The following is a 26,252-nucleotide window of genomic DNA, read 5'->3' on the forward strand; positions in this document are numbered from 1 at the left end:
TAAAAACATCATCCAAATCGCTCCAGCCGTTCTCATGTGATGCCATTACATACATGGACCATTTCATTTTTATATATAGAGATTTGGAAACATTTGGTAGTGGATCGGTTATTAAAAAAATCGATTATTAGGTTCGATCAAACGTCTTTAAAAATCTAAATAAAAATTATTAATTGAAAATTCGAAAATCGATTACCTTTTCATATCATCATTCACTAGTTTTGAGCCAGTATTTGATAAACTAATCTAAAAGTTAACCTTAATAATCTGACGTTTGGAAGTTTAATTAAGAAACTATAGTTAATTTCGAATTTAAAAGATTTCTTTATACGTAAATTAAAAAATGACAATATTTTGTGAGTTGCATAAAAAATACGATTTGACCATTTTGAAGTCAGATTTTTTCAAAATTTTTCGTCATAACCAGTTGTCAGATAAAATACAACTATGCAAACAAGTCTTCCTATCTTTATATTACCATTTTCTAAAATTTCTGTATCGTTGTCTTAAATATAAGACAAAGTGATCGCTTTCGAGCGAAATTTTGAGTGAAACCACATTTTTGATCGAAACCACATATTCAGTCAAATTGCAAATGCATACAAGATATTGAAAATTTCGGTTTCGTCTCTTGTGAAGAATCTGAAAAATCCCACTTCACTACGTATCTTTTATATTTATTAAAAACAATGGGAGACAAATTTTGTAGTCTCAAAGGCATTTGAAAATGTATGAAATCTCAATTATTTGCTACATAATTAATACATAAAAAAAAACAGACAAAAAATTACTTCAGCGCTCTACGATGAATATTAATAATAATGATTGACAATGACAACCAAAGTTGTTAACAATTCCCTTTTTCAAATTTATAAAGCAATTAACAAACAATTGCATCATTTTAACACACAATAATTTTGTTGCTGCTGTTCCAAAACACATCACATCATAATATGACAGAAGTAATTATTTTGAATAATTATCATTGTGGCGATTGAAAGAGAACCTGTTTCGCTTTTTTCCAAAAAGAAAAAAAAACAAAAATAATTTTATTTCTTTATATAATATTTGTTTAACAACAATTTAATAATACATGTTATGATGATGATGATAACCAGGAAAAAAAATAATGTTGCACAAATAATTGCGAAACAAAAAAAATAAATAATAATTTCAAACCAAATGGGGTTTCAGAATTTAAATTATACAACAATACTTTCCAAAATTATGACTTTGTACAAGTGTTTGAGTTTGAGCTAACACAACAGGAGATAGAAAATATTAAATACGTTGTATTTTATCATGATTTTTTTTGCCAAAAATACTTGCTGTTTCAAGTGTTTGCATTTATAATTCCATTTTTTCATGCAGTCAAAAAAAACTGCTTAAAACAGGGGGAGACAGACGAATACTCAACAACATAGGTATTATTAGAAGATTTTTTTTTGTCTGCTACCACTATGCATTATGATGGTGCTTGGTTGCTGTGTGAGCGGTCCAATGATTGTCTAATTGTGACCTTGAACTTGAATATAAAAATCCAAACAAGTATAAATTTGAAATAATACAAAAAAAAATAAACAAACAATACCAGTCTAGCTATGAAATAAAAAAAATGGCTGACTGGCTGCTGTCTGTCTGGCTGAACGGCTGACTGACTGAGTAAGCGATTGAGTGGCTAAAAACCAAAAATCAACATTCACTACCCAGTGTAGATAGATACGGTTTTATTTTAAATAAAATATTATAGAATCCATCAAATAATAACCCCACAGCTGCAGCAGCAAGATAACAAAATGCATAATTTTAGGAAATACATTATACATTCTTTTGATATTTTTAGTAACAAAATATAATAAAAATTGCATGAAAGGTGGGCATTTGCTCTCAATAAATAAATGCAATCAGGGTGGAAAGTTTTTCCCAAGAGTTTATTAAACTTGCTGGTTGGCAAAGTTTAAATAAAAAATAAACTGATATTTTCCAAAAGAAAATGTTTTATCTATTATTTCTTTAACATATTTAATAAAAATGTTGCTCATTTTCCATTTTTAATATGTGAAAATATCACCCTTAATAGGAGGAAAATTTTACCTTTTTTGCTGTTGAGAATTTCACTTTTTTAACTATTTTATTTGTAATACAAATCATAAAATTTATTTTTCTCAAGCATTTTGATTTGTTAAAGCTATTAATTAAGCATTTAATAAAAAAAGTGTTGAGAAATGTTAATTGTTTACTTTTAACATCCCAGGTAATCTAGCGTGAAGTCAATTGTCACTTAAGTGTCTCTAAGTAATCTAGAGTGTAGTGACTTTAAATGTTTTGTAATTTGTACAAATTGTGTTGATATAATTCTCATACAGTTTATTATTCTTTAGCGTAAGTATACTGACATTTCATATAACTAGCGTGAAGTCATTTGTCACTTTAGTGTCTCTAAGTAACATATAGTGTAGTCACTTTAAACTTTAAAAAACTCGTTTTTCTGACCTTCAGAAGTTATATATTGGACGGTTATTGGACTGCCTATGAAATTTTTTTAAATGACTATTATTTGAGGACAATTTGCCTGCACCCGTACATGTTCAAATAGCTAGTTATGTAGCTGATCTAGTAACCAGTTAGGTAGCTAGTAAGGTAACTGACTCTATGTAACTGGTATGTGAATCCAATGCGTTGGCCAGCTATCGGACAACAGTCTCATTGTATACAAAATGGGTCAATTGATTCACTTAAAATAACTAGTCACGTAGCTAGTTATGTAATTGTCACCCTTAATGGTAAACTCACTAGTTCGGGCAGTATCTTCTACTAAAATTTAAACATGTTACTGAAATGTTTAATAAAAAAAGTCAAAAACTTTGTCTTTTAAGTGAAGCTATGGAAAAGTTTTTTTTTTAAAAATAAAAAACATTTTCAGTTGATTCAAAAAATTTAATAAATTTTTAATGAACTTTAAAACAATTTACGAATTTGCTATGGAATTTCCAGATATTTTTATACATTAGCAACATGTTAAGATTTGTAATGCTCACGCAACATGTTGCTAAACAAATTCTATATTTTTATGAAAAAGTACTGTCCAAAGACATTGAAAATAAAAATTGCTTAACTGAGGACTGGTAGATATTGAAACATTGTTGAATATCTATTGAAAATTACGATATTTCTGCAATATGTTACAGAAATTATTGTTCTAAATACAATGTATGTCTGAAATTAACACTTTCGAGCTAATTTCTTACGATTAAAAAAGAGAAGATGGTTTAAATTGTGTTACTAGACAAAATTGAAGTATTGTACGTAACACAAAGATCTAGCTGATTAGACCATCTGAATAAAATGAAATCTGGGTGTACATTAATGTTTCTGAACACAACATTTATTAAAGTTGGACAAATTTATTTCGTTAAACAGCTGAAGCTACTATTTTCTAACTGTAATTAACTAAAAGTCAAAACAGTATGAAGATGTTAGTTTAATTATGCTATTAATTTAATATAATGTTTATGGCAACATGTTGCTCATATAAAATTGATTATGAAAACTATTCTTATGTGGAAAAAATATTTGAAAAATATATTTATAGAAATGTATAACAACATGTTGACAGATTTGTAGCAGAAACAATTGTTTTAACAAAAATTTTCGAAATTCTAGCAACATGTTGCCAAGAAAAATTTATGAAAATTGTGTTCCGCTACATACAATAATAAAAATAGTAAAGCTGCTACACATTTTCTTAGCAAAATATAAAAACAAAATTTTTTAGCAACATGTTGCTAGGCAAAAAAATGTTCCGAAATTTTATATTTGAAAAATATATTTATAGAACTTAATTTAATAACATGTTGACAGGATTTTAGAAGAAACAATTGTTTAAAAGCAATTTTCGAAATTCTAGCAACATGTTGCCAAGAAAAATTTATGAAAATTGTGTTCCATTTATACAATAATAAAAACAGTAATGTGTGGCTGATATACATTTTCGTAAAAAACATGTTGCACATGAAAAAGTTCTTGTATTAGTTTTTATATAATTTATCCACATGTTGCTAAGAAAAAATGCCAACATTTATAGCAATAATAACAATATATGGCAACAAGTTGCAGGTATAAAAAAAGTCAATGAATTAATTTCTAATTACACATATAAAATTAATCAACATGTTGCTGAGAATATTTTATAAAACACCAGCAAAAAAAAAGTTGGAACTAGTTTTAAGTTAATGTAAAGACTCCAAGATTTATCGAACTAGCATTTGTTGTCTATGCAATCATTCAAATAAAGAGCTGTATTACTTCGAATAATATGTGAAAATATTTAATTTTTCATTTTATTTAACAAACATGTAGCAAAACTTTTATCTTTCATAAATCAGTTTAGATTTGCTTTGCTACCAACATGTTGCTTAGAAAAATATTTCACAAATTTATACCATATAAGTAAAAAATTAAAATAACCTGCAAAAGTTTGTAGCAGAATAAAATGTTTCTGTAGCTAAACCATGAATAATTATGTTGCTATCGTAATGTTTCCAAGTATAATTTATCAAAAATTGTCACTGTGTGTGTAAAACTCTAGACAGTTTTGTGTGGCAACATGTTGCTGAACTAAAATGTCTTATTAAAACCATTTTATGTGAGAGGTATTGGAAAATAGGTTTAAAAATTTCAACATTTATTGAAAAACCATATAATTAGCATCATGCTGCAAAAATTCGTATCACGACTTATAATATCTGCTGTAAATATAGAAAATTTCATAAATCTAGATACAAGTAATACCAGCAACATGTTGTCAGGATTTATTAACATAACATTATAAGACATAAATTCTAATATTGGAAAAAATTGGATTTATATTGGTAATCTTTGTATTACATAATAAAATATAATAAATAACCTTAGCAACATGTCAAAAATTAATATCTGTTAATAGTTTATATAGTTTTATGTTGCTAATAGTTGTTGCTGACTTATAATTTCCTACTAACCTATATTGTTTATGTTTTAATTCTAGCATTTTATTGCAAAAATATTAGATTTCATTATTGTTTAATAATAAATTGTGATGATGCTGGAAATAATATGTCTTTAAAATTTCTTAACAGCCAATTGGAAAAGTAAATTGTTTGAGTACTGAATCGTTTATTTCAAAAACCAGTCAAGCAACAAAAAATACAAAAATGAGTTAATGGGCGTTTACTGTTTTGTAAAGGTAAATGCATCGTTTAATGCAAAACAAAATTAAATACTGCCAACATATTATGGCGAAGCAAAGCCGAGAATTCCGTGTTCAGTGCAGAAAGAAGTCAAGTGACAGCGCTTCACTGGCCCTAATCTACTTTTTTTTCATAAATGTTGTAGGTCTTAATAAATGTGAAAAAATAAAAGATTTACAAGCTCTAAAAACCTACTTAGTTGGATATTAAGGCCCTAATTTTGTAAATCACGTCACCAAAGTGAAGTTTATGTGCAAAGCAAAAACATTTCACACATTTTAAAAATTTGTTTTTGTTTTGTATACACAATTTTCAAATTATGAAAGGCAAATCAACGCTTGAATTTTTGTGCGTTTTTTTGGTTCACAATTTGTACATAAAACAAAAACACATTTTTGAAATGTGTGAATTGTTGTTTTTGCTTTGCACATAAATATCACTTGGTGACGTGATTTACAAAATTAGGGCCTAAGAGTTTTATTGGAATATATTTCAATGGAAGCATAATGCATTGTTCAACGAGTGTATGATGACTAATTGTTATTTCAAAACAAATATGTATATGCTGTTAAACTCTTTAAAAAGTCCATTTGTCATTTTACTTTTGAAGTTCCTAATAAAATCTGAATATTTCGTATGAAATTTACAATTGTTTTTATTTCAGAAATCAGTCAAGTGCAAAATTTATTTTATTTTTTAAATATATGCTAATAATATAGATGCATAAATTTCATTTTGTAGCAAGTTTTCTTTGATTTACTCAAAATCAATAATCTGTTGCTTGACTGGTTTTAGAAATAAACGATACCAATTATGTTCCAATAACAAATATGTTTATTAAAACTACTGTAACATGAAGATATTGCAAAAATTAAACGACTTTAATCACAACTTAGAATGTTGCTAAATATTTTATAAATAAAACTAAATTTTAAAATTGCCAAGAGCGTTCTCTCCTATATAAATAAATAAATCCGTTCCGTATTTCAACATCCTGAGAACAATTATTATAACTATGATGTTAAAAATCCTATTAAATTCCTGAATTCTTTTTCCTCATATTTTTATTAAAAATGATTTTCTTATTATTTTTGTATAATTTGTTTTATGCTTCCGCAACAACAACAAAACCTTATTATTTCATTCCTAATCAAAATCGGTTTTCACGAATATTCCTCTTAAGAGCAAATAAATTTCTAAGAAAAAAATCATTTAATGCTTACAACTAAATTAAAAATTAATATTATTTACTTACATTTCGACGGGCAAATGGAAATTCTATAAATTAAATTGATTTTGAAATCAAATTAATAAAGAATTTCTATATCTTCTTAGTGATTTTGAAGAAGCGTTTGTGGTTTGCTGCTGCAATTTTGGTTTCTGTTAAAGTTGCGCACGCTTTTCGGGGAACGTTGGTTATAAAAAAGATGTTTAAAAGGGGGTGTTTTTTATGTCTAGCTACTACTATTTTAAGCAATTTTGTTTTACTTTAATATCCGGTTTAATGTTTTAAGATTCTAAGGGTATGTCTTTAATAGCAATGGCAATAATGTGAGCAAATGGCAAGGAAGATTTGGATTTACTACGTAAAATTGTTTAAAAAAAAAATCTTATTTTTAAACTGATTTGTAATTAAGTTTAGCTGACTTTATTTTATGTCCATTTAACACTTCACAAAATTAGTTTAAATCTTTCAACTTGTTATACAATTCAGAAACACGAACGGAAAACAGTTTTAAACATAACTTATTTGAAAACTGAGTGATTTTCATATAAATTTTGACAACAAATTTGCTGTTTGTGCTTCCAAATCAGGCCCTAAGTATTCTAATGCTCAAGAATACTAAAAATTTTGGTTATATTTTTATATTGCTGCTCAGTGTCTTAGTATTAAACAATTGTTTATTTTGAATATGTTTTATAATTTGAACAAGATGTGTATGAAAATAGTTGAGCTATATGTATCAAATTTAATTTAAATTTGTGTTAGTTATTATAACAAAACAAAAGTCTTGTCAGTTTTAAACTCAAATTTTGAAAATAATTTAATGGTAAAAATTGTTCAGCTCTTTTTTTAGAAGCTCTTTAACATCAATATTAAATGGCGAACTATTTTGTTCAATATCATATTGAATAGAAGTTTTTTAGTTAAAATTTGTTTTGAGTTTTTCTGACCAAATACCAGAAACCTAATCCGAAATCTCAGATTTCCTTAAACTCTTTAAATTTATCATTCAAATACTTTGGCCAACAAAAACAAAATTATCTATTGCAATTGCTTGGAAAATGTCCAACTAAACGGTCAAAAATGGTTACAATTAAACAAATTAGAATCAAATTAAATTTAAACAAAAATGTTAACTATAGACTAATGACTAGAAAAAGACACACACACAGTTTATTAAAGGAAAAAAGAGAGAGAGGGGGGAGGAGAGAGAGCTTACCCGTTTGTTTGTATTCAGTTTAAAAGCGTGCGTTTGGTTTGTTCGAGCTGAAAGTTTGTTTTTTTTAAATGATGAAAAATGGGGGGAATAAGTTATGAAGGATTGATTGTAGTAAAAAATGTTAGGAATAGAAATGAAATAAATGTTATGGATTTTAAGGGATAGAAAGGTAAATAATAAAAGAGGAGTTGTAAATTTTAAAATTATAAAAACATTTTGGAAAAATCAATAAAATATTCGTTTAAAATTTTTGAAATAAAAAACCAATATTTTAAAAATAAACAAAAACGTTAAGACAAAATTAATTTAAACAAAATAAATAAAAAAAAAGAAAGAAAAATAAAAAAAATTCAACTCAAAAATATAATTTAAAATCACATTTTCAAGCCCTTTACCCAACCGATACTGTCGGGCAAAGTATACTTACCTGAATAAGGCGTTGAGGTTGAAGTTTAAAAGGAAAAAGAGAACAAATGGTTGTTAAAAATCTCGGTAGACTTGAGGAAAATGTTGTGGTAGATTACAGCAACTGGCTGGCTGGCTTGTTGGTTGATGGCTGGTTGATTGGTTGTTTGTTTTTAAAGAAAAAGCTCAAAGTACCTCACTGTCTTTTTAAGTTTTTTTTCATACTATACCCATTTTTTAAAAAGACAGCTACATGCTTTTCTTTAAAAACGTTTTTTATAAAACTCGGCAAAATCCTTTAACAGCAGCACAATCAGCTTTCAAGACAGGCATTAGTCACAGCTTCTTAATATTTTTCAACACTTTTCTTTTTCTTTTTTTTTAATTTTTTAGGATTTTTTTTTTGTTGTCTCATTTCTTTTATCACTTTAACACTTAAAACTTTTCAATACGCCACTGCTTTATTTTTAATTAAATAAAATCTTTTCAAGACTTTTTTTTCTTAAAGCAGTTTCTTTTTTTTTTCCTAACAACGACCGTTTTGTAATAACGTTTTAACCGGTTTTTATATAATAAAAAATTTTTGTAAAATTTTTTGTGTGCCTTTTAAAACTAATTTTAAAAAAAACTAAAAAAATTTGTTTTCTTTGTAAACAAAACAAAAAATTTTAAACATAAATTAATAAAAAAAAAATTAAATATAATAAATATTGTCCCGTCAACCAAAAAAATTAAAGCAAATGATTTTTTTTCTAAAAAAAAATCTTTTTATACATAAAAAAAATTTACATAAAATTTTAACTAAAAAAAATCTATAATTATGCATGCGTATTTTCAATTTATAAAATTTTATACTTTTTTATAAAAAAAAAAATTAAAAAAACATTTCTTTTAAAGAAAATTTAAATACATTTTCTTTCTAGACGGCTGGCATTTTTTTCTTTTCTATTTTATAGGAGGAACTAAAGAAAACAATTGCTTTAGAAAATTTGTTTGTTTTTTGGCTTAGACCAAAGTATTTTACGGGAATATTTTTTGTTCATTTAGGGTGATTAGTATAAAGTTTAAAACTTTATATTAAACAAATTATTATTATTTAGTCCTAAATTTAGCAGTTATTTATTCGGTTTTCTACAAAGTTTTAGAGAAATAGTAACGTTTAAGTTGTTTTGATTGCAAAAAAAATAGATAAAATAATTTAAAGATCATTATGAATCATAAAGTATCATCAAGTGGTTATGTTTGAAATAAATATGTTCAAACATTGTTTCGAAATACGGTTTAAAGCGAAAGACTTTCGTTTAAACTCATAACATTATCTTGTTATTCCTTTTTACGAAAGAAATAAATGCAGATCGAAAGCTTTCAGAATTCCAAAACATTATTGATTTCCTTAAATTTTAATATTATAATATCGTATTCAAAAATTAAGAATTCTCAATTTCAAAATTTTTAATTGAATCCACAAATTTTTAAGTTTTGATTTTTACAATTTCAAAATTTCCAGGTCAGAATTTTGAATATTAAAATTTGTACTTCAAAATTTTTAATATTAAAATATCGAGTTCAAAATTTTTAATTTCAAAATTGTTTAAAATTTAGAATCCATAAATTTTTTAATTTAATTTTGTCTTCAAATCTAAAAATTTTAAATTTTGAATATTAAAATTTCGAGTTCAAAATATTGAATACTAAAATTTCTAGTTTTAAAATTTTGAATATTAAAATTTCGAGTCCAAAATTTTGAATTTTTATATACGAAAACTAAAATTTAAAAATTTAATTCTAATATTTTAAATCCATTTTTTTATTTCAGTTCCAAAATTTGAATTTAAAATTTTTTTAATTTTTAAATATTGTGAATTCTAATTATGTATCGGATATAAAATTTTAAATTTCAGAATTTTTTAATTTTTAATAAAAATTCAAAAATGGGTATTTGAATTCTTAAATTTGAAATGCATAATATAAATTTTTATATTTGGATTTTCAAAATTTGCATTTTTTTCAAAATTTTTATATTTAGAATTTTTAAATGTAGAGTTCTAAAACTTCGCATTTGAAAACTTATTTTTTTTCAAAAATTTCGAATTTTAAAATTACGAATTCTGAAATTTTTAATTCAAAAAATTTTAGTTTTGAAATTAAATTTTTTTTATTGATTTCGAAATTTCGAATCCAAAAATGTTTGAGGTCTTCAATATTAAAATTGAATTCTAAATTACAAAATTCAAATTCTTTAATATGAGAATTTTAAAATTGCATATCAAAATGCAAGTTCTTATGTTCGAATTTTTAAATTTCGAAAGTTTGTTACTTTAATTCATTCAAAACAATCTTTAAATCCGTTTACACTTTTTTTTAGCCATAAACCGGTTCTTAAACATTTCAATTTCCCCAACTTTTTAAATAAAGTTATTTTGGCTAGTTCAAAAAACTATTTACATATTTGAATGATTCTTTTCAGCATTAAAATAAGGAAGAATTGAGTGAGTATTAAAAACTCTTCCCTGAGAAGTGGTATTTCTTTTGCGTACTTAAAATGAGGTGGGTGGGCGTAATATAAAACAATGTATTTTAGAAAATATGTATGTAGTATATGTAAGTGTATGTGTGTAAGTGTTTGGAATTATAATTGAAATAAATTGATGAAAATTTGAAGAAAAAAAAAAAGTATATTAATTAATATAATGCGAGCGGCCGGCGCATGAATTACAAAAACCTTTAACCACAATTAAAGGTTTTAAAAAAGTCCCTAACCATGAATTGAAATGATATTTAAATTTAAGAAAAAAAAATATAAAACATAACAAAAAAAATTAATAATAATAAAAAAAGCTACACAAACACCAAAAAAAAAAATATAATGAAATGTTTTGATAATATTGAAATTAATAAAAAAAAAAACAAATACATATTAATACAAACGAAAAAAGTTATGTATGGTATTAATAAAGTATTAAATAAATAATTAAATGTGAGTTAAATAAAATAAGAAGTAATAAATTATAAAACTTAAAGTATAGTTAATCATTCTCTAATCAACAACTTGCACAAAAAGAAATTAATAAATTTTAAAAAAAAAGTTAATAGATAGAAAGTATAATATAATAGATTATACAACAACAGAGTAGGATTAAAATTATACAGCTAAATTTTAATAAAAAATAATAAAAACTAATCAAAAAATAATAAAAAAAGTTACCAGAAAAAAGTATTTAAAATCATCAAATACTTTTTTCCATCTAATGCGTTTTTGTTTATACAATATATAATAAAAAAAAATTAGAAAATTATATAGGAGGAGAGAGGGGGGGTTAAAAAAGTTTTTTGTTGCTTGTTTTTGTTAAATTCTCTTCTTTAATATCTCTAAATAGTTTTAGTTTTCATTTGTTTCAAAAAACAAATCTGTTTTAAAATGAGCACGACTCTTGAACACTTTTTATAATGAAATCTTGTAACAGCTTAGTTTTTTTAAAAGGGAAATTTTTGTTTGAAAATCAAATTAGCTCTTCTTTTAATTAAAAAAATAAATATATAAATAAAGAAATTATAAACAAATATAGATCAACAAGCTACTTTAAATTTGTTCAAATACAAGCTTCTAAATTAAAATGAATAATAAACAACTTAAATTAGATACAACACAAAAAAATATGCTGTTTAACTAGTTATTTTTACAAAAAAAAAAAATAAAAGAAGACGCTCGTTTGTGTGTTTTTTTTAAGTGGAGAGTAGAAATATTGAAGTTGAAATCATGCTGTTTTTGTATTTAAATTTATTTTAAAAGGTGTCGTGCTCTTTTTAGCTTTCTTTTGCTTTTTCATTTGTTTTCTTAAGACTCTTTTTAGTTTTTAAGTTTAAATTTTTCACTTTTGTTTGTTTGTTCATTTTGACTCACCTTGGGGATCCCGTTGCTGTGCTTCTTGTGTTGCCAATAATAATTCATCCTGAGATCTATCATGTTGCCAGGGTGCATATCCTAAAATATAAAAGAAAATAACACAGTTAATAATTGAAGATTTTATACAAAAAATAAAGAAAAATAAAACAAGGTACTACTCTGAACAAATTATAAAAGGCCACCACAAGATAGAAATTATTTAATTTCTGATTTAATTGAACATATTTTAATATCAAAAATTCAAAATTGTAGAAAATTTGAATGTTTAATAGTAAATAAATTGAAGTTGAAATTAAAAAAAAAAAAAAATCTAATTCAAAACTTTTTAAAACCAAAGTTTCGAGTTCAGAATTAATATTTTTTAATTTTAATTCCGAAATTCAAAATTTAAAGATTTAAAATTTTAAATTTAAAAAACTGAATTCTATAAAATAAAATCATTTCAACAATTTTTAAATTTCGAATAAAAAAAATTTTAAATTTTAGAATTCTAAAATTTCGAATTAAATTGTTCGAATTCTAAACTTTTTATATTCCAACATTTTTATATACAAATTAAAATTTTGAAATCTAAAATTTAAAGTTTTGAATTAAAAAAATAAAGTTTTGAATTAAGAAAATACTTAAGTTTTGAATTTAAAAATTTCGAGTTTCAAAAATTTTTATTTTGAATTATAAAATAAAATCGTTATTTCAAACATTTTAAATTTTAAATTTTCAATTTTCATATTAAGAAAATATCAAAATTTTGAATTTAAAAATTTCGAGTTTCAACATTATTTCGAATTTAAATATTTTGAATTCTAAATTCCAAAATAATGAATATAAAATTGTTTTCCAATAAATTTCAAAATTCCATTCTATGAGAATTTTAAAATTGCAAATCAAATTCCTAAATTTCGAGTTCTTAAGTTCGAATTTTAAAATTTAAATTTCAAAGCTGGATGCTTGCAATTATGAAAACCATCACGAAATTTTTAAAACCTTAAACTTTGTATTCTAATAAACTAAAAAAACCTAAAACTTTTACTTGTAATTGGCCTTAAAAATATTCCTTCCACAAATTATAATGTGCTGTTTTTCTATAGCGAACGAGTACTTTGAGTGGAAATTTAACATATGTTTTGTTATTGTAACAAAAACAAAATACATGTAAAACGTCCACTCAAATCACTCACTCGCTATAGAAAAACAGCACATAAATCATAAGAAAATCAAAAAAAAACTCACCTTGACTAGATCCTTCGCCGCCTTGACTTGTTCCAGCATTTTGATCCAAATCATCCATGCCCATATCCTCTTCATCTAATGTCAAATCCTCAACAGGTTCATCGTTGGCCTCATCATCGTATTCAGCTTTGGGTTCAATCACAAGATCAGATGCGGATGCAGCACCTGAGGCGCCAGCACTAATCGATTCTTTAGCTTGTTTAAGTTGTTGTTGCATTTGTTTATGATTCGATTTGTCAGTGGCTGTTGTGGCGGCGGCATCAGTTGATTCCGTATCGAGTGAACCGGCAGCTGTTGCGGCAGAGGCAGGACCTTGTACATTTTCGGTATTCATGGCATCTTGTTGTTGTTGTTGTGTATGTTGTTGTTGTTGAGTGGTTCCTTTAACAATGTCAGTCTTTTTGGAGGAGCTTAAGGTCGTGCCGGGTGCTGTAACAGCGGTTGAGGAGGATGTTGTAGCGGATAGAGGGACATTTGATGCTAATGATTGTGTATTGGGGGCAGCAGCGGCGGCAGCAGCTAAAGCTGAGGCAGCAGCTGTGATGGCTCCTAAACCAGAAGCATTCGATTGTGTTTGTTGTTGTTGTAGTTGTTGTGATGAATTGGAATTATCATGGACCTCTGTAAAAATTAACAAAATAATACATTAATAAACTTGTTTTAAGGTGGATGCAAAGTCAGTAGTGTAACTTACCAGTCATGGCATTTTCAATGCTCCTGCGTCTCACTTTTCGGCGTCTTCTCGAAGGACTAGATGAACCCTCTCGCGAGCCCATTTCAGGCTCAGCTGGACCAGCTATGCGGGCTCTTTTGGTTTGTTCCAATGTATAGCCAGCGGATAATTTACCCGTTGGCATGGTGGCCCTATGGTGTTCAGGCTTGGGAGCCGTTGTACCACCGCCCGAGCGATTATCTGACAAACCCTTAATTTGTAGAGATTCTGCAGCCTTAAGCAAAGCTGCCAGTTGATCTTGCGAGATATTTACCTCGCCACGATACATATAATCCATCATGGCTCTCAGCTCTTGATATTTAACATCCTTCAATATAAATATCGGATGTTTATCATATTGCTCTTGTAGAAGGGTCTGTAAGGATTTTAAAAAATAAAATAATGAGTTATGAAGGTATAAAGAAACAAGATTTGTAAACTTACCGCAAAATAAGGACTACACGCTGATAGTACCACTTTATGTGCTTTTAAGAACTTGCCCTCGGCAGCCAAGGTACAATCGACAAGTGTTTCATTCTCCAAAAGAGTATCGAATACACTAATCAGTGTACTCTGATGGTTGTTCCATCTCAAGCAGAATTGTTGATCGTCATCCATATTGACGATGTCAGTTTGTAGCTGTTGTTATCCCGTTAAAACTTATCTTGATGTTGTGTAGGGGGTGCGACGACGACGACGACAACAACGTGTCGTTGTTGCTGATAAAGGACTTTCGTTAGCAAAACGCCCTTTTTATGATGTTTTTGTGTTTTAGTTATTACGTTTTTTATATAATTTTTTATTTTATTTATTTAGTTTTTTTTATAATTTTGTTTTTTTTATTAATTTTTTTTAGTTATTGGTCACTACTTTTTAGTCCTGAGTGTATTACGTCAATTTAAAAATTAAAACAAAACAAAATGAAATAATTATAGTTCTTTATATTGTTTTTTTTCTTCTTTTGTTCTTCTTCAACAAAGAGAGTTAGAAAGAGAGAGAGAGAAATTGTGTATATGTTCCCTTTTTTTTGTTTTCTATGCTTTTCAGTTTTTCGATTTTAGTTTTTCCTTTTTCTTTCTTGTTTTTTTTTTAATTTTTCTGTTTAGTTTAGAAGAGGAGGGTTAAGGTGGTTTTTTTGTTTTATTTATTTGAATTTATTTTTGTTTTTTTTTTTTAATTCTTTTCTATATTTTGGTATGTTGTGTGTTTGTTTTGTTTTTGCTTTTCAATATGCTTTTTTTACACTTGTATGGTTTCATTTAGGAATAAATAGTTTGGTATTTGTTGTTGCTTTCTTGCTTGCTTGCTGTAGCTTTTGTTGTCATCAAATTAAAGCTGTAATGAGAGGGAAAGAGAAAGAAAGATTGGTATAAATACATAAGTTAACAATGTAAAATTAAAAACACATGGCTTAGCCAAAGAAAAACGACTAAAAATCGTTTTGTAAAAAAAAGTGAGTTCTAGATTTTCTCATGTTTTAAGTTTTTATTATTGAGTGACCAGCGCTATTTTTTAATATTTTTAATATTATGTTGGAAGTGTGTGTTTTTCCATATTGTGTGATTACTTTGCTGTTATTGATAAATCATCTTATTTTAACGGTAAATGTCTGTTTTACCATTTAGGTTTTTATATGTCTTAACTAAAGAAATGTGGCAACAATGTGGAGATTTTACGATAAAACTCCTACAGATTTTTATAATTTTTAAAATAGGTACAAGATACTTTTAATCATTTTATACCAGGTATTAACTTCACATTGAATTGGAAATAAAATTAAAGACAAGATTCAGTAACTCAACTCAAATAACTCAGTTTTCAAATACATTTTGAATGATTTCCATAAACAAATTTTAAAAATAATTGTCCGTCTATGTTTCTAAATAAGGGGAGTAAATTATAAAGAAGATTTCGGGTTAAAATTCTCATATTACAGAAAATTTTGCTTTATAAAATGGGGAGAAACATTCAACAGATTTCTAAACTTTAAAATAATTTAAAAACAAAAAAGAAATAATAAAAAAAATTGCAAATTTCCATAAAATTTTAAAAATGTTCTCTTCGACAAGCTTTTTGTTAACTTTTTTTAAAGTTCAGATAATCCTATTCAAATAAATGTAAACTTTTTATAACCACAAACAAGCATAGAGAAATACACAAAGAGCGGAAACTAGAAAGAAAAATAATCATACAAAAAAATGTCTCAAAATCATCACACATACGATTTTTTGACTAATAGGTACATTCTCAGATAGGTTTTTGACAACTGAGTTAGGTCCATAATAGAAGAGTTTCGGATCTAATTTCCCATAATCTGCTGTTTATTTTTTACTTTTCTTTTATAAGTATTTTTAAATTTTGCAAAATATTAAAGAGAGAAAAATGCAAATAGTTTATACAAATTAACAGCAACATTTTCTAAACTGCTTTTTTATAATAGATTCAGTCCACTAATAAGTAACAAACTGCTAAAATCAGGTTGGAATAAAGGGTACAAGTCAGAGAAAAGTACCACTGACGAGCAAACAAAATTCATATACAAAAAGGTTGATTATGTTGTATGACACTGACAGAAAATCGTCTGTATATCGTTCTAAATCTTTGTTAGTTTAGGTTTAATTATCTGGATTGAAAGTAAAATTTATATTGAAAAAAATACTTTCATCAATTGTTTAAAATAAAATATGGTAAAAGTGCAAGTTTTAGCTGGAATTGTAAAGTTATGGTTTCGACACCACAAGTATCGTTCCATTATTTTGGTTATAAAAAATAAAATTAAGTGGAAATACCAACTTAATAAATAAACATAAAGGCAAACCACATTTCTATGGAAATACCAAGATTCTGGAGATTCATACTAGAAACGTTATGGCAAAAATGAGGCTTAATGCCTTGTGATCGCACCTATACCTTGTATTACTATGTGATCAAGTCAACCTCCACATATTCAACTATCTAGCCAAGCCTTATTCACTAAGTTCAGTGGAGTTCTTAACCTTGAAGAAGCTTAGTTCATTAAACTTGATCTTTATTAAGAGCATGATCCGTCCCGAATATATAGTTTTTTCCAGGCATTTTTATATGAAAATCAATTTTATCATGGCTTTAATGAAAGTAATTTTAATTATTAACTTGTAAATACAATTTTAATATTACAATTAAAGTCTATCTTAGGGACTGATTCATAAATTAATACACATAGATCGAAAACTCTTCTATCAAACTCCTAACTCAGTTGTCAAAAACCTAAATGGTGAGAATGTATTAGTAAATAAAAACTATCAGCCCAATTATGAATAAAAATTCCCAGGGAGTTTTTTCCCTTTTCTCATTTTTCCTATTCAAATTCAATGGGGAAAAAACTACCGGGAATTTTTTATTCATAATTGGGCTGTATGTGAAAACAACTTCAAACTTCTTTCCATATGGCCTAAATCAGAAACTCGAAAGGATAACAATTTTCAAATGTTTATATGAAACTCCTTCAGTTTTTGAATAATATTTTAATGGTTTTCATAAAAAAAAATTTTAAAATTGTTTTCTGAGTGTTTGTGCATGATTTTGTCAGCAAACCTCCAACTTATAATTATTGTTGTGAAAATAACTAAAAACCGAGTGGCAGCATTGTCAGCCATTTTAATTTTCTCTCCTCTTCAACCTTTTTCTCGTTGGGAGGAAACAGTGATGCCAAAATATTGCTTTTTTAAAAGCTAAACTTTTACTATGCTGCAGTGATCCAACTGAAATACATATTTATAACTCCAAAGACAAAAGAAAGCTTTGAGTGTAATTTTATGACCTTTATTTAGTTGCAAAGGGATAAATAAATATTAAAAACGAACTTTTTAAACTTCAGTATTAGAATAAAGATATAAATCATTTGTTAGATATGAAATTGTTACAAAACAAAGCTTAACCTAAATAGGTATGTCTTCAAATATATTTGTTGAATTTTTTTAGATTTATTGCTCACGCAATCAAAATTTTTTCGAATAAGCCTGAATGTAAAAAATCTCTGTGATAATTTGGAAATCAAAAATGGGTATTTGTTTTAATGATGTAAAATGTTGTAAATAATAAAAACAAGACTTCAAAATTTCTTCTGAAATAACTTTGAAATATTTCTTCCCAGAAAAGATGCTGCCTGATCTTTTCAAAAAGTAAATTTTTATTAACTGCTTTTCTGAATTCTCAAATATAAATAAATTATTATTCATAGTTATTAAAAACAAGAAATTTACTTTACTGTTATTTTCCCGAAATTGATTCTGGTTTTAAACAAATTGTTTAAATAAATACATAAAAAAAGTAATTATAAATACAAATAAAATAAAATACTCATTAATATTTTAAGACATTTCGCCACAAAAAAGTAAAATGGCTGTCATAAATGTATGATTTATAGAACCAGTATTTTATAATAAATATAACTAATTCCTATCTATTATTAGTTTTTTTAAAAATTAAACAAAGTTTATTGTGTGGAAATATTTTTATGAAATTTCGGGATATTCCCACTTTTTATTGGTTAGCTACCTATTAACTGGTTATTAAAAAGTATAAAATTAAACTGTTACTACCTAACTCACTTAAATATCATCAAAAATATTTATATGTAGGTATATTAGATTTTGACATAATATGAAAAAGTCTTAAATTGTCATTTACCATAGAAGTAGGCAATTATAACAAAAGACTTTTCATAAATGTCAAATTTTGTTTTATTCATTTTTTAAAAATCACTGCAATTCATAACAAACATTCACTATTTTTAAATTCATATTTATAAAGTAATAGTTGTATAGTGAAATCCTTAAAAAAGATTTAATTTAAATCTTTGAGGTTTTTTTGTTTATGCTACACTTTTCAACTAATTATAGCTGTAGATTTACCTCATGTAAACCTATGTTTATACCTGATAAATGTTTGTCATGATAAATCTCCAAATAGTTGTCAATATATAAAATTATCAGGTATAGAACTCCATTTATTGTTTCGTTATGATAAAATTGTTAGTGCTTTTGCTCAGAAAACTTTGTCTTGACAACAAATGTCATTAATATTGTCATGATAAATATATGTCAAGTATAGACAGGCTTTAAACAAATAACAATATAGTCAATACTAACAAAAATAATGGTGGTTAAAATCGCTAATACTAATTGATAATGAAATTGATTAGTCTAAAGTTAAACATTGTAAAGAAATTATTAGATTATTTGAGGTGTGTTCTTTTAAAAACAAGAAATCAATCACATTAACACATTTTTATAGAAATTGGATTTTATATAATTCATTTTCTGTTTGACTTTATTTAGGCAATGTATACAAGTTTTAAAATAGTTTTATTGCTAATATAAAATTTATAAAATATTTATACTGCAAAAGGTATCCAGATTCCACAAATTTTGTTCGTTATAGATAGCGAAATTGATATAGCCAAGTCCGTCTGTCTTTATAAAAATATATCACAAACTTGATTAATCCATTAATAAGTCCTGGTTTGGTTGTTTTTTTTTTAAATCAAGAAAATCGGTCTACAAATCGCTGAGATATAAGCAAAAAATCACGACTACTTGACTTTTTTTAAACAATTTTTCACCACAAATTTTTCTTTTCATCAAAAATATATTTTTTTTCACCAAAACTTTTTTTCAATCTTTATTTTAAAATATAATTTGGTGAAGAACATATAATAGTCAACATTATTATTATAATAATCTAAGGATATTAAAATTTATAGGTATTTATTGCAATAGCAAAATTATTACTTTGTAGAAAACTTATATGGAAATCACTCGAAAATATTAAAAAAGAACTTAGTTTAAGTATTTCAAACAAAAAATTACTACTTAGTTTAAGTATTTCAAACAAAAAATTATTCCAGAAAATTTTTATGAAATTAATTCACTGAATTAGTTAGATTTTTGCATAAAATTTTGTTATTAAAACTTTTCGTTTGACACACTGCAAGTTAATATTTTTTTCTAATAGAGCACTTCACAAATATTTGCCTTTTACATTTTATAACTTTTAGTAGATTTTTTAGGATAAAACTTAAAGATTTAATTGAATACATACATTCTCTCCAAAGTTCCTTCTATTAATAATTTCTAATTATTTTTTCCTTTCACTTTATCTGTTTCCCTAAACATCTGAAATTAGTTAAGCAATTTTATTTTAATCTGGTTGGCATCGCACAATTTTTTGTCATTTCTCTTTTCCACTTCTTTTCTACCACAATGATTCATAAGAAAATAACAACAACCATAAATAGCATAACGAATGTAAACAATGGAAAATTGATGCATCTCGCTGCTTCTGCACTTTAACACAGAGCACAATATAACGGTAACAAATTAAAATTATTTAAAGAGAAGAGCTAATCAGATAATAAACATGAATTTGAAAGAGATTTTACAGGACTAAAAGAGATTTTCCTATAAATTTTCTAAGGAAAATATCTATGCAAAAAGCATGAATTTAAAAGAGATTTTATAAATCAATTATTTAGGGAAAATATTACAGCTGCATTTATCTCTGAGATAACAATTTAATGTTAATGAATAAGTGATAAAGATAAAATAAATTTTAAGGCTTTGTACATCCGAATTCCATAAATTTTTTCAAAATGTAAGTAAATTAGAGAAAAAATAACTGAAATTTGAATGTAACCAAATCTTTTCATAAAATCTTTTGTAGTTTTAGATTTTTATTAACATTTTAGAAATAGAATAAAATATTGGCCAACTTATTTTTAAATTTATTGGAGAACAATAACTAAACAGATTTCTATTATTTTTTCTAATAGATTTGTAAGTTAAAATCTATGAAAATAATTTTGAAAATCAATAAAAATTAAGTCTCATTCATACTTTCTCTTTTTAAACAAAATTTTGGAAATAACAGTAAAAACCTGTACAAAAATCTTTAAATTTCAAGAAAATAAATTAAAGTTTAACTGAATTTAAATATCTATACAACAAAAGAATTAACTAAAAGCTGGTTTTTATTATTTTTTTTTTAGTATTAATTTCATATTTTTCATATCAAAGTTCTATCTAAAAAAAAAAAAATAAAAATACTACAAACATATTTAGAAAATCACATTTTTATACTTGTTGTATACAAGTAATTCCAAGGTCAAGTTCAAGTATTAACACAGGCAAACACATTAAGTATGAATAAACTGAAAAAGCTTTAAATTGCAAATGCAAAAAATAACAATGCAAAAGAAAAATACAGAAAAAACTGAGATATAATTTATGGATTTCTTGCAGCAAAACAAGAAATACAAACAAAAAAACTCAATAGTAATTAAACTAGAATTGTTTAAAACAACAACAAAAAATCATTAATTTAAAAACAAACATAATCTAATTACTCGGGAGTAAAAAATAAAAAAAAAATTAAAAAAACAAAGAGTATTTTAAATTTAAAATAACTGCATTTTCTTGTTCTATAAAACTAAGAGAGATCTCGAAATTAACATTTTTTTTAATTTCCTTTATTAAGGGAAATTTGTTAAGGGAGTTTTCTTGTAAACAAAATTAAGAGCTTTTTTAATGAAGTTTTTTTTATAACAAAAGAGCATATTAGGGAAATTTTTGTTAAGAGTAAAATTTCCTAAATTAACGATTTTTATGATATTGTGGTGAGGTGAACAAAAAATAAAGTATTTTCTTATGATATTGTGTTTGTTGGCCTACGTAAACTACATAACTACATTTTCCCATATTGTCTATCTCTCTTTCTAGCTTTTGCACAGGCTCTCTCTGTCTTTCGTGCTTACATTTACCTAGCAGAGCAACGACGCCATTTATAATAAAATAAAGCCAACCAACACTCTACTACATAAATAAAATGTACAAACAAAAAAAGAAAAAGTCTGAACATTAATAATTTTTTTCTGGTTTAAAGAAAAACCCAAGTAATGCCACGACTTATAAATTGTTGCCACATTTTTTTTTCTTTCATTTAGTTAAACATATAAAAACATAAATTGGTAAAAACTCACTCATGGAAAATTTTTGGTTACAAAATTTTCTTTTAAATTTTAAGTAAATCCTTTATTGTAAATGTTGCTGAAGTTATTTAAAAAAGCTGCTTTAAATTTAAAAATATTTTTTTTATGTGGGTTTTTTCACTACATTCTTTCTTGCTTTTTCTTGACGTTTCGTTATAAATAGCACTTTAAACGAGCATAATAGAATAAAGTAGAAGACGAAGAAAGAAGCAGAATTTCAAATTCAGCAGCAGCAAAGTAATACACACTTGGAAATTTTACACACCAACACTTGCAAGAAAATATTAGAAATATGTATAAATTTTTCTTTTCTTGAATTTCAATTTCTTAATAAAATGGAAAATTTTCTGTTTAATTAGTTAAAATTCCATAAAACGTGTCATTTTTTTATTTTAATTTAAATTTGTTGTAATTTTGTTTAAAATTTTTTTAATATTTTGTTTTTCAAATCTGTATTTAGTTTTGTTTATTTATTATTTATTTTTTTCTTTATAAAAAAAAGCTTTTTGTTTTTAATTTCTTTATATAAATTCCAATTTTTTCATAATGAGCTCACTTTTTTTCATTTCTTTTTTATATGTAGTACTTTTTCTTTTAATATCCATATATACACACACTCACATTTATTTTTTCTATATGTAAAGAAAATTTTTTGTTGTTGTATTATAATAAAAAAGTGAAATTTATAAATTTCTTTTTTAGAAAAAGAACCGCAAACACACCAAAAAGCTCCAAGAGCTCAAACGCAACTAAAGCGACAAAACAATGTTTTTCCTTATGAAAGCGACATAAATACACTCAATAATAAAAACTCCACACAAAAGATACGCTCTCTCACTGATATTTCCTAAAAATTACTCTTTAATATTAAAGGCAAAACCAAGAGAGCATGGGAAATTTTTCACCACTCTCTGTTAAAAATGAAAACACAAATTGAAATTTTACCGTTTATTTTATATGAAACTCCCGCACTTTAAAAATTTTTCAGATAAAAATAATAAAACGAACGAAAATGTATGTAAGGCTTCAATATTGTTGTAGTTGTTACTAGTATAATTGTGTAAATTGTGAAATTTACCGAAAATGTACCGTTCACTTGCAAGCCTTATGAAAAACTAAGCAAACGGAGCCAACAACATTAAAAACGACTCACTTGCGCTCACATCCACAACATCATCATCATCATAACGAAGAACACACACACATTTACAACAATTAATGCTTCATTTACTTATACAACAACAACACTACACTACTATTTTCACCAACAGCAACAACAAAATTACACACACGAAAAAAATGAAGAGAAGAGAGTAATTAACAAACAACCAAAAATAAAAGAAAAAAAACAAAACACGAAGCAAAACAAGGGAATGGGCGCCAAAAACCACAATATTTCTGACAAACTCATAAAATTCAAAAGAGAGTATGTTTCCTAAATGTATGTGAGTGTTAAAAACAGAGACAAAAAGTTATTTATGAAAAATGTATTTATTTTCAACATTCAAAATCCCAAAAACTTTCAAAAAATAACAAGAAACCAACAATAATTTATAAATAATTTCTTCTACCTACAAACTGTATATGGATACGATGTACTTGTAGCAGAGGCTATAGCTGAAAAATGAAACAACCTACTCCTCCTCCTCTTCTCTTTTTACACTTTCTTGACAATATCACTTCATCTATTAATAACAAATATACATAAAGAGGTGTTTTATGCAATTTTGAATAATTTTTAAACGTTAACGCAATTTAGTAAAAACAATTTTATACCTAAATTTGAAGAAAAACTTCTTTCTACTTTTTAAAATATTTATGAATGTTGGGGAAATTTCAGTTATCAGTGTGGTACACGGTAATTTAATGTTTAGCGTTTTTAAAATTTTAGAATAGGTTTTTTGATGGTTGATATCAAGTTGTTTTCTTTTTTAATTATGTTTCTATATTTAATCCCAAATCAGTTATACAGTATGTTTTAGGATTTGAGATTCCATTTAAAACACAGGGACACAGTCTTCTTTGAAATCTGCTCGATATTAGTTAGAGCACATCAGCATAAATATACGACCCTAAATGGCTGCATTGGCAAAACAATGGAAACTTTTAAACTTCAGCAAGAAAGAAGACAGACAAACACAAAAATAATATTTAAGAAAACGATGTAAAAATCATCATGTTTTACTTTTATTTCAATATTTATTTAATTTTAAGTTTTTTAAAATAAAAAAATTGCTACAGTCCAGATTTACAAAAATTAATAAATGATTTTAGTACTGGATTGAAAACTATCGATAAATATTAAAATTATAAATCAGCAGTTTCAAAAATTATTCGTGATACAGGTACTGTAAAAACTCGTAAAACTACTACAAGAAGAGAGTTTAAGTATTTCTTTTCCCGCTTAGAGCAAATTATTCAATTTTAAGAATGTAGACTTTGTTAAAAATCTAAAAAATGTCTTTGGCTTTAAAATGTAATTGGATACAAATAAAAAAATCCAATAAAAATTTTATATAAAGACATAAACTGACTGGATTTCTAATTTTGGTTTGGATTGGCTGTGCCAGCCCTGAATAATCACGAGTTTTTGGAATAATTTTAATAATGAACTTGTCATTGGTCTATTTGGGTTAAATCGTTGTTGTTGTATGAATCTTCTGCATTTGTTTTGGAGCTTTAAGCATCTTTTAGAGAAAGTCATGTTCAAAAAACATCACATAAAACTATGGAAAGAAAATAATTCCCGGAATTCTAGCACAATTTACCGGGATTTCGGGATTGAAACTGTTGCTATATATCAATAATCTAAAATTAGCTGCTATCTCCCAAAGAAAAAAACTCTTATTTCTAAAAAAACTGTAAGGCTGATATAAAAGACGAAAAAAAAATATTTTTGCTTCGAAAATGTCGAATTTTGTACCAACGAATCGTCATATGCGGGAATTTGAAAAAGTGCAGCTGAAGCACACCTATTGCTCAACAAAGCTTATGGTGAATATGTTCCATCGGTTCCAACGTACGAGAGGTGATTTGTGCGGTTCAGAAGTGGTGATCGTCCAGGTCAGCCAAAAAAAGTTATAAGACCAAGATTTGGGCCATTACTCCATGAAGATTGTTGTCAAGGTCAGCAAGAGCTTGCAAAATAATTGGGAGCTCAAGCCGACATTTTATAACGTTTGGGAGCGGCATGGATGAATCCCAAAAGCAAGGAAATTGGGTACCATACGAATTGAAAAAAAGATAAATTGATAAACCCATTTTGTATGTCTGAAATGCTGTTTAAAACGCTATAAAAGAAAATCATTTTTGAACCGAATCATTACTTGTGATGAAAAATGGATCCATTACAATAAGCCGAAGTGAAAGAGATCGTATGTGTAGTCCGGACAACCAGCCGAATCGACACCAAAGCCAAATATCCATGCCGCTGGGGTAATTCTCTGTTTTTGGTGGGAGCAAAAGGGTCCTATCTATTGCGAGCTCTTGAAATCTGACCAGACCATCATAGGGAACCTATACCGAATGCAACTGAAGCGAGCATTTCCCGAAAAACAACCAGAATATGCGGCCAGACATGAAACCGTTATATTCCATCATGACCACATGTTGCAATACCTGTTAAAAACTATTTCGAATGAAGTGGTTGGGAAGTTTTGCCTCACCCTCCTTATAATTCAGACCTTGACCCGACCGACTCCTATGCATAAATTTATATTGTCTGTCCAATATTTTTTTAAGATAAATTATAATTGAAGCTCAAACGTGCGGCATCTGGCGAACTTCAAACTAGTACCACTATGTATTTTTGAAGTAGTGGCTTTTTCCTTGGACTTCTATTCACTCTGAATTTAACTCTGGTTTTATTTGCTTGGCAGATTTAAATGGATTACATATGATGATTTTAACTATAATTCGATCGTCCTAAGGTGAAGTTTTTCATTTCAATATTTTCTATTTTATCTTTATATTCAAACAATATCGTTTGATATAGATATAAATATCAGGATAAGATTTTGCCTTTTTTCTTAACTTTAATATTTATTTTCGTTAAGCAATGAGGCAATCAACATTTTTTTGGAATTTTTTTTTTTTGGAATTTCTAAACGGGATAAAATTTGACATGCCAAGGAGTTTAAGTTATTAAAATTTTTGTTTCCCATCCGATTTCAAAGATTTTTATATTTTTGGAAAGTGCTCGACTGTTTACTTTTGGACCGAATTGACTCTAATTTTTTATCGATTATGGATCCAAAAATAAAAGATTTTCAATTTAAAAATTAAAAAAATAGTAGATTTTGGC

General features: G+C 26.3%; 1 protein-coding gene across 4 annotated transcripts in view; it reads right to left on the reverse strand.

The window, feature by feature from the left end:
• The window catches only part of lola (longitudinals lacking), a 176,662-nt gene extending 153,880 nt beyond the window's left edge, over positions 1–22,782 (reverse strand). For 2 of the 4 annotated variants that reach the window (XM_065510875.1, XM_065510873.1), the window contains exons 1-5: positions 22,571–22,782; positions 14,368–15,258; positions 13,906–14,299; positions 13,212–13,832; positions 11,979–12,059 (exon numbers count right to left, since the gene is read on the reverse strand). In XM_065510875.1, coding sequence (XP_065366947.1) covers positions 11,979–12,059; positions 13,212–13,832; positions 13,906–14,299; positions 14,368–14,541 — 1,270 coding nt within the window. In that variant the 5' untranslated portion in view covers positions 14,542–15,258; positions 22,571–22,782. Of the gene's footprint in view, positions 1–11,978; positions 12,060–13,211; positions 13,833–13,905; positions 14,300–14,367; positions 15,259–22,570 lie in introns of those variants that run through there. The other 2 variants (XM_065510877.1, XM_065510876.1) reach the window with 2 other exon arrangements.
• Positions 22,783–26,252: the final 3,470 nt, after the last annotated feature.

This window comes from Calliphora vicina, chromosome 5, assembly GCF_958450345.1.
Source record: "Calliphora vicina chromosome 5, idCalVici1.1, whole genome shotgun sequence".
NCBI lineage: Eukaryota > Metazoa > Arthropoda > Insecta > Diptera > Calliphoridae > Calliphora > Calliphora vicina.